Here is a 15,543-nt window from a genome sequence, read left to right on the forward strand (position 1 = left end):
GCCTTCTAAGGCAAGGGAAAGAGGCTTTGTCTACATCAATAAATCACATGCTTTTATGGGGTTCTAAACAGAGGATTTCATACTTCACTACAGTAGTACTGGTTCACCGGCTATTGAATCAATCAGAATAGAGTAAAGGAGAAACATTACAACGAATAGAGTAAAGGATAAACATTACAACTAAATGCATTATTCTCATAATTCTATTACATAAACCTTCTTGCAGGCAATCCTCTACACATGGAACAGAAAATGCTACATAACTTGATTCTCTCTGGTACAGCCAAGTTTAACCGTGAATGTGTATACTTTATTCAGAAGAGTCTGTGAAAGTCTTTGTCCTTCCCTGTGGAACATGTTTAGTTTTTATTCTAGTGAGACATTAAATTGCAAGTTTATTCATCTGGTACACTGAAACGTCATAGTAGAAGATGGCGTCTGAAGGTTAGCTTACATAAAGTTAGCTTGTCACTACAAACCATCCATTATGCAAAGAAGCTACATCAGCTTTGCCTTTATGTTATATATGTAGAAAAACAGTACAAAGCCAGCTTGCTGTATTCTTAACAGTTAATTTTATTTTCTTTGTGAAAATTATAAGACAAGTAAAATTACATCTAAGCAGTAACTTGCTTAATATATGTTTAGCACAGGTTCCACAATTATTTTTTTCATGCTCGTCCCGATGCTAATAACCTTTCTCCATTAAGGACTGGTCGCAAATGTGCTTATCCATTCCAGATGTTTTGCCCTGTATGCACCACAGCAAAATCCTGGATTTTGCTTTTCATTGTTGCTGTTAGCACAGCTGCTTTGAAGCTGTATGCTTGCACTCTTCACTAACGGATGCACCGTACAGCTGTGCACAGCCCATCAGGGCTTCTGTAAAGTCGGGTGGACTTCTGTTCTGGCTGGAGACGGTCCTGCGGAGTGGAGAGCTCACGAGCCTGCTTTGAGATTGGAACTGGCGACTTTTGAGAAGGGTTCTGGGAGTCTCCACGAGCTACGCCGACAGGGGGAACAGCCAAACCCCTTCCCGCCCTCTCTCTGACCTGCGGCGCACTGGGACTGCAGAAATGAACAGTGCGCGATAAAAAAACAAACGCAACATGCAAATACTCCAGGCTGTAGGAGAAGCCAAGAAGGGTGTTTGGGGACTGTTCCTCTGGCTTCAAGCAGGAATGGTTGAACAATAGTTCAAACAACTCAGCCGGACGTAGAAGCGGTAGGCTGAGCAAGGAGCCGGTCAATGCTCTGCAGATACAGAACACTCCCGCGTGTAGAGAGTGATGCGACCTCGACGCGCTTTTATCACCTGCAGCCTACTGCTGGTTTTCTTGGTCGTCAGCAATTCAACTGTAAGTTTTCCAAGTTTGTTTTACTCATAGTAGATATTATCTCTTTAGCAGTGCCAGATGACACATGTACAGATGTGGGAAGAAATTAAAAGGAATTTGTTAATATTTCTGTCACCCTTCCTACAGCTGGAAGAAAAATATGTAGCAGTGGTGACACAAATGTACAGTTGTGGGAGGAAATAAAATCAACTTTTTGGATATTTTTGTCACCTTGCCTGTATCTTAAAGAAGTAGATGTTGCAGTGGTGACACAAATGTACAGTTGTGGGAGGAAATAAAATCAACTTTGTGGATATTTTTGTCACCTTCCCTGTATCTTAAAGAAGTAGATGTTGCAGTGATGACACAAATGCACAGATGTGGGAGGGAATAAAATGAAATGTGTGAATATTCCTGTCACCTTTCCTGTAACTCAACGAAAAGATGTAGCAGTGAGAACACACACGTACAGATGTGGGAAGAAAGGAAAAGAGCTTTGTGGGTTTGTCTGTTACTTTCCTGTCGCTCAAAGAAAATAATTCAGCAGTGAGAACACAAATGTGCAGCTATGGGAGACTTTTGTTTATAAACCGTATGAGTGTAGCCGAAAAGAGTTTACACCAAAGCTCGCTGGGAAATGGTTCTCTCTTCCCACTACAAACTGTTTCTCAGCAATCTAGATTTTCCACCGTCTTGAATCATGGAAACTAATGCTGCCACCTCTGGTTTCTAGATTCTTCTGCCTTGGCACCTTGAGTTTTCCTATAACTTATTTTCTGCTCTACCTAATGATGGTTAGCGTGCCGATGAGTGGCCCACACTAAAAGGAATTTCTGTTCGCATATGTGCCGGGCTGGTGGTGGCTAAGTCTCAGGATTGGGTTGTATCTATTCTTCCGATTTCTTTACTGTGCAAGTGTGATTCCAATTGCCAGGCTACCACCAGTAGTTTATGACATATCCAGTGACACTTGATCCCCGTGTAGCTGAATCAAAATACAAAACCATTGATGATTAAGAGTCACAAATGAAACAGCTGTGGAAGGATAGTACACCCTTTTGGTCACTGAATTGCAAGGAAAATTAGTCCCACACTGAGATCGCTTGTTAATACAGAAGATCACTGCAGCCTTATGATCTGTGCACAAGGAGTGCTGGGACAACATTGGCATCTGTTGACATGGAAAATGACTACACTCTCCTGTAATGCAAAGATCACAAGAAAGGTGACTATAAAACCCTATATTACTTCACTCAGAGTACCATCCCAGTACTGCGACCACTTGACAAGGATCACCACTGCTGTCCTGAAATTAATAGTTCTTAAGGAAAATAACCACTAACCTGTAATTCATGGTACCCAAGGAAATTTAGAATTGCCCAGTGAGCTTTTATACACACGGAAAGTTGCTACTGCCCTGGCATTCGTAATCCACATGAAAGGCACTACTGCCGTATGATTCATAGCTCACCTGGAAATGTACTGCTACCCTGAGCCACAGCTCACAGGGCATCACTACCATCTTGTTCCATGGTTCAGAGGAGAGGGCACAGCATAGGTCACAGAGACAATGCTTTGCGGTCCACATTTCACAAGGAAAGTAAGTACTGCCCTGTGCTTCATAGTTCACAAGGGAAGTGCTATGTAAACATAAGAAAAGTCACAGTTTCTGTGATCCATGGTTCACAATGAACAGCACTAGTGCCCTGTGCTCCATAGCTCATAAGGAGCATTATTACATCAATGGGATCAGTGGTTCAGTAGGAAATGAATTACATTTTGTTGACCCTATATCTCAAGGAAAATCCTGTTATCAGTTCACAACACAAGAGCCCTGTGAGTAGTTCACGAGAAAAGCCTGATCCAAGTTTAAAGGAAAGTGACAACAGGGCTGTGATTAGCACAGAAGGCAAGTAACTCAATACCTGTGGTTAATTCACAATAAAAGGCATTACAGCTTCATTGATCTTTTGTCAAAAGTAAAGTAACTAGCACATTGCCATTCTTTAAAGCAAGGATTATGACTTTCAAAAGTCACTCCCTCTCTTTGACCCTGAGTCAAAAGAAAAGCTGCTTTGGATATGTAATTGAGTGGCACAAGGCAGGGCACAGGAACTCTCGCCGGTACATTTTACAAAATAAACAAGCATTGGCAAAGACAATAGGTCTCGCCTATACAAGAGCTATTGGCGTTGGCAATGTTTTATAGCCATATTGCGCATCAGTGCAGCTACTGTTCATCATGGCTAAAAGTTAGTGGCTTGGAGTGTCATAGAGTGGAGAAGGGCAGCAGAGTGTTGTTGAGCGGATTTGTTGGAGTGTCATGGAGTCGAGTCGGGAGTAGAGTTCAGTAGTCCAGTTACATAGAGTGTTGTAGTGTCATTGAGTGGGGTAGAGTGGGGTGGAGTGGGGTGGAATAGGATGGAGTGGGTCGGAGTGGATTGAAGTAGTAGGATGGATTGGGTTAGAGTGGGGTGGATTGAGTGCAGTGGGATGGATTAAAGTGGGTGGAGTGGATGGGTTAGATTGGATTGGATTGGGGTAGATTGATATGAAGTGGGGTGGATTGGATTGTGGTGGATTGGATTGGTCTGAGTGGGTGGACTTGGGGTGGGTGGATTGAATTGGAGTGGGTGGATTGAATTGGAATGGGGGGATTGGGTTGGATTAACGTGAACTGTATGGATTGGCTTGGCTTGAGATTGATTGGATTGACAGGTGGTTGGACTGGAGTGGAGTGGGTGAATTGAATTGATCTGGGGTGGGATGGTTTGGATTGGGTGAGGTGGATTAGATTGGGACAAAGTGGAATAGATTAAGTGGAGTTGGGTTGATTGGAGCAGAGTGGAGTGATTTTGTTTGGAGTGGAATGGGGTGGATTTGATTTCATCATCATATATTGCATGATTACTTAAAACCGTTGCAGAAATGCACAAGAGTACAACAAAATAAATACAAAAAAATATAAATATGCAGTATATATATCTTTTCAGAAGAAATTCCATCATAATGAGTTGTAATCTGCTTGGATGAATAACAATATGACATACGCACTTTCAGTACAGATCACCTACTAGCATCGAATAGGGTACTATCAAAAGCTAGCATTGCGAATATGAACAAAACTGCATTTATAGTGCATCCAATCATTACAAATCCTCAGCTTTCAGAAATTTCGGTGAGGTGTCTTGTTACGGGAAGTGGAGTGCCTAAAATGCATACCGTCATCATTATCAAAATCTAGACCAATAAAACAATTAAAGTTAAAACCATTGCATATATATTCAAGCTTTTGGGGTCAGAAAACACAAGTTAAAATACAAAAAATTGATGATATCACAGTGTTAAACAATTATTTGTAAAACGCAGTTTATGGTAAAAAAAAAGTCTAAATGAGCATTGAGTTTTTATTCAGTGTGTTTGCAACTGTGTAGTAAACTTCCAGAATTTGGCCAGTTCAGCTGGCTCCTTTAGAGCGAACACCAGTGATCTGGCCTCAATACAGGATCTTGTGCCATGGCGAAGGAAAGGAGGTCTTATTAAAGTGCGTCGTGCATTCATCAGTGTCGGGCAGCAGCATAATGGGTGGATAAATGTCTCTGTTTTGTATCCACAAAATCTGCAACTTTTTATACTGGTGAAAGAGTTCCATTTTGGGTTCAGCTCCTTTATCTTCAGGCCGAGCAGTTTTGCAAAAGCAATGTCATGCAGGCTTTCCTAATTGTGCAGGCCAAATATGGCTGAGGTGCCAATTGCTGTGAGACATTCATGTAAGATGCTGCCAACGCTTCTTGCACAGGAGTGATGCTCAGTTTTACCAGGTCAAGTGCCCGGGAAAACATTTTTGTTTGCCTTTTCAGCCCAGATTGATTGAAATATGTGACTGCGTCAACGTGATCAGTCCTGCCTGGGCGATTTGAAGGCTGGTTAGTGTTGCAGTTAGGTATTGTGACCAGGAATTCATTTTTGTTTCAAAGATGTGGCGGAGAGCTGAATTCAGTGTTGGTTGGGGCCATGATTATCCTGTGGTAGTATTTCAGGAAGGCCCCCTTTTGGGCCCAATTCTGGCCTTCCAGGCCAAATTCTAGCCTTATCATATGACTCTTATATATTGTGGCAACCTGAACACTCTTTTATAAGTTTTAACTTGGGGCTTTTCTATCAGTGTGATGAGTTGACCTGGATAGGCTTCATGCCTATACATTTAAAGCTGGAAGGAAAGAGGCTTTGAGAACTTGGAGAATTAGTCTTACAGAAGGGCTTTTATGAGATTTTTTATCTGACATATTCTGGTTTTCCCTTTGCTGATAACCAAGCACTCAGATAGTTGTACACTTCTGTGCTGCTAATTATAAGTGGCCCCATTTTCCAGTGAGAATTCTGGTGTTTCAATGACCCTCCAAAAATTACTACTTTAGTTTTGGAAGCGTTCGCCTTCATTTTATTTGCCATGTTGTAACTGTGCAAGGTAGTTAATTCTTTTTGTAGCCCAATTTTTGAATGGTCCAGCAATACAATATCGTCTGCATATTGCAAAAGGGTGACTTTGAAGTTCCTGATTTTTGGTGGGATCAGGTTTGCAAGTCTTAGCACCTGAGACATATCTGTTGTGTAAAGGCTGAATAATAACGGTGCTAACACACATCCTTGTTGTTTCCCATCAGTGGTGGGGATCGGCTTGTTGACAGAGGAGCTCAACATCTTAACCCCTACCAAGGTGGATGTGTACAATAGAAATATTGCCCTTAGTAACTTGCTTGGGATACCCCAGCTTTTAAGTTTTCTCCATAACAGGTCCCTGTCCACTGCATCAAAAGGTGCGGAATAATCCACAAAACAAGCAAACGGTGGCAGTGTCTTTTTAAAGCCAGCCTCATGTATCAAAAAAGAAAGGGACACAATGTTGACTGTGGTCGCGAAGTTCGCCCTAAAGCCAGTTTGATAAAGGAGCACTATCCCCGTGGCCTCTGCCCAGCTTTGTAATTCTTCTAAAAGAACTGAAGTGAAGCCTTTTGCTTCAATGTCCAATAGGGCAATAAGCCAATAATTAGCTGGGTCTTGCCTATCCCTCTTTTTGTAAATTGGGTGTAATATGGAGCCTCTCCAATTCGATGGTACTTCCTTCGACTCTAGACAGGAGCAGTAAAGTGCAGAGAGAATTGGTGACCAGAGCTCTGTGTCTTCCTTGAAGATTTGTGCAGGAAAACTGTTGGGGTGGGGGTTTCCACATGACCTCATGCTACGCAGGATGATGGAAATTTCACCTGCTGAGGGAACAAGTCCTGGGTCCGGTTGGGTTTCATACATAGCAGGTTTTTCCCTTGGTTGTTCTGGGAGGGGGTTGGGTCAGCTGCATATAATTGTTTTACATGTTTTATCCATACGGCTTCATTTATCACATTGGTTCGTAGGTCACCCTGGCCCATCTTGTTTTTGATATACCTCCATAGGTCTCCCTGGTTATGTTTTCTTGTCAGCGAGTAGATATACACAGACTCTCTTTCCATTTGGTGGCATTTTAAGGACCAGATCAGCTGCTTGTTTTGTTTAATGTATGCTCATAACTTTAAGGCTAGCTCCATTTATGTTGAGGAGTTCTTAGTTTTGCCATGTAGTGCTCTCAGTCTACCAAGTCTCCGCTTACATTCCATTATGGGATACCAGGGAAGGGCTTTTGCGAGACTCTATTGTAAGGTGGTGGAGGATCCTGCTTGTTGTAAGAGTTTATTAGTGATGTCTGCCCATTTAATTCGGAATGTTTCACCAGTCATTGACAACATAGTCTGCCCATTGGAGTTTATCCAGAAATTTTATATCTGGGATGCAACTGGTCCCCATTTTATTTGCCTAATTATTTGTGTGTGATTCTTCATCCCCCCGGGAAGTTTCTATTAATTTTTGTGTTTCCAAACACCTTAAGTTTGTCTCAAGATTTGCTATAAGTGGAAGGTGGTCACTGGCACTTAGTTGTAAGATTTCAAAAGATGCCAAACATTTAATGGCTTCCTCAGAGACAAAGATGTTGTCCAGGGTGCTCTTACCCAGAAATGTTTTGGAAACGTCTGTACAGAGGAGCTTACTTTTTGAGAATGCTGAATATAAAAAAAAGCCATATTTGCTGAGGAAACATTGAAGTTGTTGGGTGGCCGAGCATGCTGGTTGATCGGGTCTGCCCTTGTTCCTAAGAGTCTGAAGTTGAAGTCCCCACAAATTATGATATTATAACTGTTAGAAATGGGGTCTCTGGTTGGCTAGGGTATGCACCTTAGCCAGGCAGAACCTACCCACTCTAGTCAGGGCTAGGGAGTTACACGTCCAAGATAACCCCTGCTCACCCCCTCGGTAGCTTGGCACGAGCAGTCAGGCCTATCCCAGAGACAATGTGTAAAGCGTTTGCACAACACACACAACACACGTGACGCATATGTACACCACAAAATAAACACAACACTGAGCTATGTAAAAATAATCTGTATTGCACAAAACATAATTAGACCAACATTACACGTAAGTAATACCCTGCTACCTTAGCAGTTGTCAGAATGTTACACAAGTTACCAATACTCTGCAAGAATATGCAGTTGTCACATTAGCACACGTAAGTACTCAGGATTCTGCAACATAAGCAGTAGTCAGGAATTATAGCAAAGCATATATGCACTTGTCATGAACAATTCCTAAATACCCATAAAAGGAACATCAGAGAATATACCAGAAGTCATACAAATACATATCAGCTAGATATGCCCATAAAAGGAACATTAGCACATATATGTAGGAACAGAAAACTACACATCCCTAATGCCCGTAACCAGAACACTGGTAAAACATGTAGGCCAAGAGAGTACCTGTTTCTGAAGAGGAGGCACTCCTTGTGCCTAAAAGACGAGCAATGGGGCCCCCGGCGCTCCTATGCGCAAAACGGGGGCCTCTGAGGGTTCCTGGTAGAGAGGGGCGGTCTCCACCCCCTCTACTATGAAAAGACCGGGCCCCTCTGGGGACCCGTGATCCTTGGGGGCCGGGCCTCTAATGGCCCTCTCCGAATGGGTGGGGCCAATGCATCAAAGATTATGGCAGTATGGGGCGATCGCGCACCTAGCACAGTGACCGGGGAAAAAGGGGAGTCCCTTTTCTCCCCGTGTCCTGCTTAGGGCTAGGCAGCCACCCTTGTCCACGGTGCGGCTGCCCAAGAATGGAGGTAAAAGGAAGCAGGAGCCTCCGATGAGGCTGTCCTCCTGCTTCTGCCAGCGGCCGCACCCGATTTGGTGCGTGAGCCGCTTTCCACCCTGACTGGGGCTGGAGTGAGAGGCTGGCACCGAGGATGGTGCCTGCAAGTGCCCCGGGGGCATTTAAGAAGCGCGCTTCGCCCCAGGGGTACTGTTTGGAGCGCGCTCACTCCTCTCCTTCTTCCTGGGTTTCTGGGGGCACTAACAACAGCGCGATCCTCGCGCTCAAGACAACATACGGCGCCCGGGTCGCGGAGGTGATTTGGGGTCCTGAAATCAAGGTAGAGCGCTTTTAGGGAAGCGCGATGCCCCTGTGATAAACCCGGGCTGCGGCGATGATGTTTGGCAGAGAAAATGCAATTTTCAAAGCGCTAGGGCAAAGCTAAAGCCCGGGCTGCGGTGGTGATCTTTTTCTGCAGTAAAAGAGAGCGCTCTTTCCAAGCGCTTAGCCAGAGTCTGCAGAGATTGGTGCAGGGGTCAGGGGCCACAGCACCCTGCCCCTGGGAGCAAACAGGACACAAAGAAGCACAGGGCTGGTGGGCCCAGCTACAGACCAGCACAAGGATTGCAGATGGTGACAGTTCCTTCTAGTGACCAGGCAGGTCACAGATCAGCACAGCAGCAGCAGTCCAAGGTGGTTCCCTGGTGAGTCAATTCATCAGCGTTCTGTGTCCAGGTTCAAGGTCCAAGAATGTTCAAATTGTGGGGGAAATTCCCCTGTACTTATACTAGGGTTACAGTGTGTCTTACAATGGCAGGGAGAGGAGGTTCCAGCCAGTCACAACTGGTTCTGGGAGTGCCCCCTCTCTCCTTTCAGCACAGGCTCCAAACATCTGTGGGGGGTTACCAACCCTATTGTGCGAGGCCAGGGCACAGCCTTTACAAATGCAGGTGTGCCCCGCCTCTCCCTTCTCTCAGCCCAGGAAGGCTTTACAATATGTAGATGAACCTCTGTGTCACCTCCACCCTCCCAGTGTTCAGGCTGTCTGAGAAGAATGCACAAAGCCCCAACTGTCAGTCTGCCCAGACGTGGATTGGAGACAAGCTGCAAAACACCAAAGTCATAAACACAGATAAATGTGCACTTTCTAGAAGTGGCATTTCTGTGATAGTAGTAAAAAATACACCTACACCAGTAAGCAGCATTTCTCACCACTATCACAACCATACCAAACATGCCTACGCTACCCCTCATAAATCAGACAATACCCCTTACACATAAGGCAGGGCATCTCCAATGCAATCCTATGAGGAGGCAGCACTCACAGCAGTGAGACACCAAGTTATGCTGTTTGTCACTACCAGGACAGGCCACGCTACATGGCACATGTCCTTCCTTCTACATACATGGCACCCTGCCCAAAGGGCTAGCTAGGGCGTACCTTAGGGGTGACTTACATGTAGTAAAAGGGGAGTTCTGGGCCTGGCAAGTAAATTTAGATGCCAGGTCCCTGTGGCAGGAAACTGCACACACAGACTCTGCGCTAGCAGGCCTTAGATAGGTTTGACAGGCTACTTCAGTGGGTGGCGCAAGCAGCGCTGCAGGCCCACTAGTAGCATTTAATTTACAGGCCCTGGGTATAGGGATACCACTTTACAAGGGACTTATAGGTAAATTAAATATGCCAATCAGGTATAATCCAATCATACCAAATTTGTAAGAGAGAGCACATGCACTTTAGCACTGGTTAGCAGTGAAAATGTGCTCAGAGTTAAAACGTCAGCCAACGAAGGTCAGAAAAATAGGGAGGCAAAAAGCAAAAAGTTTGGGGAATGACCCTGTAAAAGGGCCAGGTCCAACAATAACCAATATGATCACCGAATACTCCATCCAAAGTATCTACTAATTGTGACATACTTTCTGCTCTAGTTTGGTCAAAAGTATTGAAATAGAGATTGATTATGAGAGATTTTGACACGTGACCTTTTGGTGTTTGGATTTCCAGCCTTATTACTTGCAGCATTTAATTTTCTGAAGGGACAGTGCAGACTTTGAAGTCTAGATTAACGTTTAAATATATCAAAAGGCCACCAGAAGGCCTCCCGAAGATGTTTCTTTTTGTTACAAATTATTGTATTTCATGAAATCCAGGCATTACCAAAGAGGAGGTTAGCCAGGTTTCTTGCAGGCAGAATATGTCAGCGTTTTTTAGGAGCTGTTGAGCTGCATTATATTTTAGGAGTCTCATCAAGCCCGCCACGTTCCAGGAGATAACTGCCAAATGGGGTTCAGACCTCCATACTTGGCTATTATTGTTAGGCATATAGCTCAGTATTACTAAAAGGTTTAATGGAGCTCCAATTTGTGCTGATTTAATTTCCATGGTCAAAAGACACCTTTCTAATGCAGCTCATTGGATTTGGATAAGTATAATATATACAAAGATTGGTATTCCGCCCCTCGGCCTTGAGGTGACCTACCCCTTTTAAAATGCTGTAGGTTTTTGATGTTCTTTCACTTAGTTTTTTTAGGGTAGTGTGGTATTTAGGCTGACTAATCAACTCTACCATTATACCCATTCCTCAAGATTTTGCTTGTTTATCAATAGCCGTTCTGTCAATACCGTGGAACTTAAAGTAATTATGGTTGATTCACTGTGATTACTGTATCCAGGTAGCACCTTAAATGCTACTATTGAGATGTTGTCGGAATTCATGTTGATCGCCTCTGGTAGTGCCTTGAATACCCGTAACAGGTTTGAATGGTTCAAGATGTCTTGGTTGCCTAGGGAGTGATATTGGGGCATAAGGGCAAATTCGGCAGAGGATGCACTGCTCCTCGGGGCGTTCGTTCCCTGGCTTTTTCCTTCAGTGACTTTTGGTTCTCCCTGTTTGCTTCCTACTATGGTGTTAGATCGAAGCTCGACAGATGATTGGTCAGTTAACCTTTATATTTCAAGGTTGTGGAGCGAGACACAGGTACTCGCTACATAAGAAAGAAACAATTTTGCTTTGCAACATTTAGAACATGATAATTGTTATCCTTTGAGACCAGGTAGTGCCCATGAGCAAAGACAAAACAAAACACAAGTGCAAAGTGAGAATTGGAAAAATAAAATAAAAGAGTTCACTTACAATGGAAAATAAAACTTTGCAAGTTTGTTTGTCCTGTTGGGCACGTTTTTGCCAGTCACATGCCTTCTGTTTGCAGGAATGTAGACGTTAAAAAGAAGTGTCTCAATCACGTCAGGAGCAACAGATAGACACTAATTAAGTTGAATCAATCAGTGCTTCGTCCTTGCTCCACAGAAAGGAACGGAAATAATGCTAGGCCTGCTTTGACCAATTAGGAGGCTGTAAAGAAAAGTGCCACACAAGCCAACAAATGGTACGCAAGAGGCGGGCTCCAAGGTCTTTTTTTTTTTTACAAGTATGGTGGCAATAGCACTACATTGATTATAAAACACCAAAATGTCACCACACCAGTGAGTGTGCTTCACAGTTATACTCAACATCGCTATGTGGAAAGTCACCATGGTCCTCACATACTAGCTAAGTCACAAAAAAAATAATTGGCCCCATTGATCATGAATCACGCTGAAGTGTCTGGAGTTCACATTTATAGATCACGAGGAAAGTGGTTACAGCCCTGTATCCTAAATGTCACAAGGAAAGTGACTTTCACAAAGTTACCCCCAATTACCAACAATAGCACCATAGGACTGGCAACAATTTAGAAGGAATTTGGATAGTAATGGCATTTGAGTCTTAGTTAAAATGTCAAACATTGAGGTAGAAAAATTCAATGTTGTATATTAGGTCCCACTTGCAAGTAGCATTAAATTACCGTGCTGTAAAATCTCCCCAGGGTATATCAGTTTAAAGTACCATGTGGTATTTACCGTTGGTCCATTTTACCACCTATTCTCTATACATGAGTTTGGAATCTAGAATTGTGTGCAAGTGCAATTTCACTGCATATAGAGAGCACACAATAGTCTCATTAACTACTTCTTTTCACGTCACACATTTCTCAGTTACCATCTGAATAATTTATGCAAGGACATTTTTGGGAGAGTGATAATAACACAGAACTGAAAAGACTAAGAACTTGTATAGTTTTTGCGCTGAACACTGGTAATGTTAAAGCTAGCGCCAACATATAAAAATGTTTTTTGGGTGGGTACGGGTAGGCTACCTGCTCCTTTTTAGGTTTTACCTGCACAGGACTTTGCTTGTGAAATCTATTGTTAATATATATCTTTAAAGGGGCCTACATCACTCCTGCTTGCTTTTCATTGGTTCCTGTGCTTCCACTTACTTTTCCTCTGTTCCTATTGGCTGTAGCATACTGTTTCCTGTTCTTCCTCGTGTATTTGCTCTTATCAGTGTCCCGAGGCCCAAGTACTGTTTACATCTGATTTTGGAGAACATTTTTTTAATGTATTGGCGGTGCTTGTTAATCTCCCCCTGGCTGCATGCATTTCAAGCGATGCTTGCCGTCTCCATTCTTTTTTGTCCAACGCTGGCAGGCCATCTGCACTCCCGACTGAACGAGCTCAGCCGATGATTGTAAATCATGTCCCCTCTGTGTCATATTTCGTTTTATTTTCATTTTTTATGTTTTTAGCCCTTTTTTGCACCGCTCAGTTCTTAATCCTCAAGATTCAATAGGTGTTCACATTTATCCACAGCGCAGAGATTCTGCTCGGTGGCCACAATCCATTAACCGGCTAAAACCATGAGGGGGTGCACACCTCCGAGGAGACCTGCCCCTCTTCCAATCAACTGCACACGCAGCAGCTGCTAGGGATCGATTATCTGACAGCTGTGATTGCTCGTCACCTCCAAAACACAACACTTTAGTGACAAATTGATAAAGTACAGCTCAAAGAGTTAGCTAGTCGAGGAGGTTGCCAGTTTATTTAAGCTGAATGAGGCTGCTGTTGGTAGGTGTGCCAGGCACACTCCATCCTGCAGCCTGCGCTGTCAAGCGGTTCTTACCCACGGCTCTTGAGGCACAGCTTCCCCCTCCCCCCTCATGGAACGCATGTCAGCGTGCAGCAGCACTTTTTTTTAAATAATAACAGCGCCTTGACGTCTACCACGAGAGCGGCACTTGGACCCTCAATGCATCTCCCCACCTAAATGTTATTCACTGCTGACAATATGCGCACTTGATCCTTTCTATTCGTTTATCTACCACATTACAATTTTCACATACTTTTTGGTTGATGTAGAAACCCTTCCAGTGAGGAGGCACAAAAGTGGAAAGTGACGGTGTGGAAGAGAGGCATTTATTTTTTAAGTTTTAGTCTAGAAACTGCATTTTTTCAAACCGCTCTACTTACTGATACTAGTTCTTTCTAGTCCTTGCCTTGGTTCATCCTGGTGACATAATAGTGTGCCTCACTAATGGCCACCATGATTAATATTACCATGTACAGATCACATGACTATGCCATGTGACGGCAATAATTTAATAAAAACAAGCATTTACAATGCAACGGGTCTCGCGTTTGCTCATGTTAGAGCTGATCGCGTTGTAAACTCCTAACCCGACTTTTCACCTATCGGGCAAAAGTGCATTTATGTACATAACCCGAAAAAGTGAAATTAACTATGTAAAGCGCTCGACTTCTGCCAAGCGAGATCGCGCTCGAAAATTAGAGAAAAAGAAGTCCACGAGCCCGATGGAAAACAGCGAGCCTCGCATGTTTTCTGTACTTGGTCACTGCACTCGAGGAGGGCTAGCCACTGGAAAAGGCATGACGTATGCGTGCCTTCGACTAATGAAAGCAAGCAGATTTTATTAGGCAAGCCCACGAACCAATAAAAAACACTGACGTGAAGTTGACAGGGCTCCGAGCCCTTTTCTAAATACAAAAGCGTCTCGCTGCAATACGCATGCGCGAGCGCATGCAATGCAGGCTCGACCCTAAAAAGGGTCGCTTAATGGTTGTTCAATGTCTACAGACCCCCTGAGAACTCCGTGCCTTTGGTTATCATGATGGCACGTCTGATATGCCTTTGGTCACACATGCGGCGTGTTATTACAATGGCCGCTAGTCACTTGTGGGTTACTTTTTTTTCTGCATGATGATTTTTTAAAACGTGGCACGCCGATATCCTGTACACGCAGTCGTGTAATTCAATCCCTTGATATCATCTCCAATATTGTACAGTGCTCCTTCCCCTTTATTTAAGGCACGCTCTTATACCGTGCCTTCATGACCTACTTTTTACCCCTTATCTTTCTCAACATTGACGCACATTATCCCTCGACACTTAAAATACACCGGCCTTTACTGAGGCCGGCATGTTGTTGCTTTAAGCAACATCAATTTATCGTAATCTGACACTCCGATTCCTTGTATACCCACCCATCTCTTGGGATATATGATCGCCAGCATTGCACAGTGCTCCTGCCCCCTCGTTTAAAACACGTGCCTACATTGCGGCTTTCTCATTTATTGTTATCCCTTGGCAATCGAAGGCCTGTAAATTAAACATTGCCTGTTACTGATGTCAGTAGGTTGTTTGTTTAAACTGACTTCCGCTTCTCGTAATCTGTATCATTTGTACTATTTATCAGCGGCTGTAACATTTTAGCGCTAACACTGCCGGCCTTGAATACTAGTATCTTTTACCTTTGCCGGTCTCAGCTTTGCATGAACATAATCTCTTTTGTATTATTATAATCACCACACAGTCTCTTTTAATTAATCGAGGCATTTGTTGACTTTCTAGTACAGCTCAGTTCACCACTATATTTTGAAACAGATCCAGTCTCGCACTGCATTTGCATATCACCCTTTTTTCTACTGTGCATATTAACGTTGCCTTGTGTATTTTCAATCATGCCATAAAAGAGTTGCTTCATAGAAAGGCACAATTCTGGAATTAAAGGTCTTTATGTCAGTGAAGATATCTTAAGTCCTGCTTCAGAATATTAACCTCCCAACATAGCTATGCCTGCAGTTTGGGCTTTCATATTATATTTTCACAAAAATGTTATCAATCCTGGTCCCAAAGAAGGG

The 15,543-nt window shown here is 43.5% G+C and overlaps 1 protein-coding gene across 1 annotated transcript in view; it reads left to right on the forward strand.

The window, feature by feature from the left end:
- The first annotated feature begins 813 nt into the window (after positions 1-813).
- The window catches only part of SCTR (secretin receptor), a 372,442-nt gene continuing 357,712 nt past the window's right edge, over positions 814-15,543 (forward strand). The window contains exon 1 of the mRNA XM_069224326.1: positions 814-1,358. Within this exon, the coding sequence (XP_069080427.1) occupies positions 1,290-1,358 (69 nt within the window). The 5' untranslated portion in view covers positions 814-1,289. The remainder of the gene's footprint in view (positions 1,359-15,543) is intronic.

The sequence above is a fragment of the Pleurodeles waltl genome, chromosome 3_1, assembly GCF_031143425.1.
Source record: "Pleurodeles waltl isolate 20211129_DDA chromosome 3_1, aPleWal1.hap1.20221129, whole genome shotgun sequence".
NCBI classification, from domain to species: domain Eukaryota; kingdom Metazoa; phylum Chordata; class Amphibia; order Caudata; family Salamandridae; genus Pleurodeles; species Pleurodeles waltl.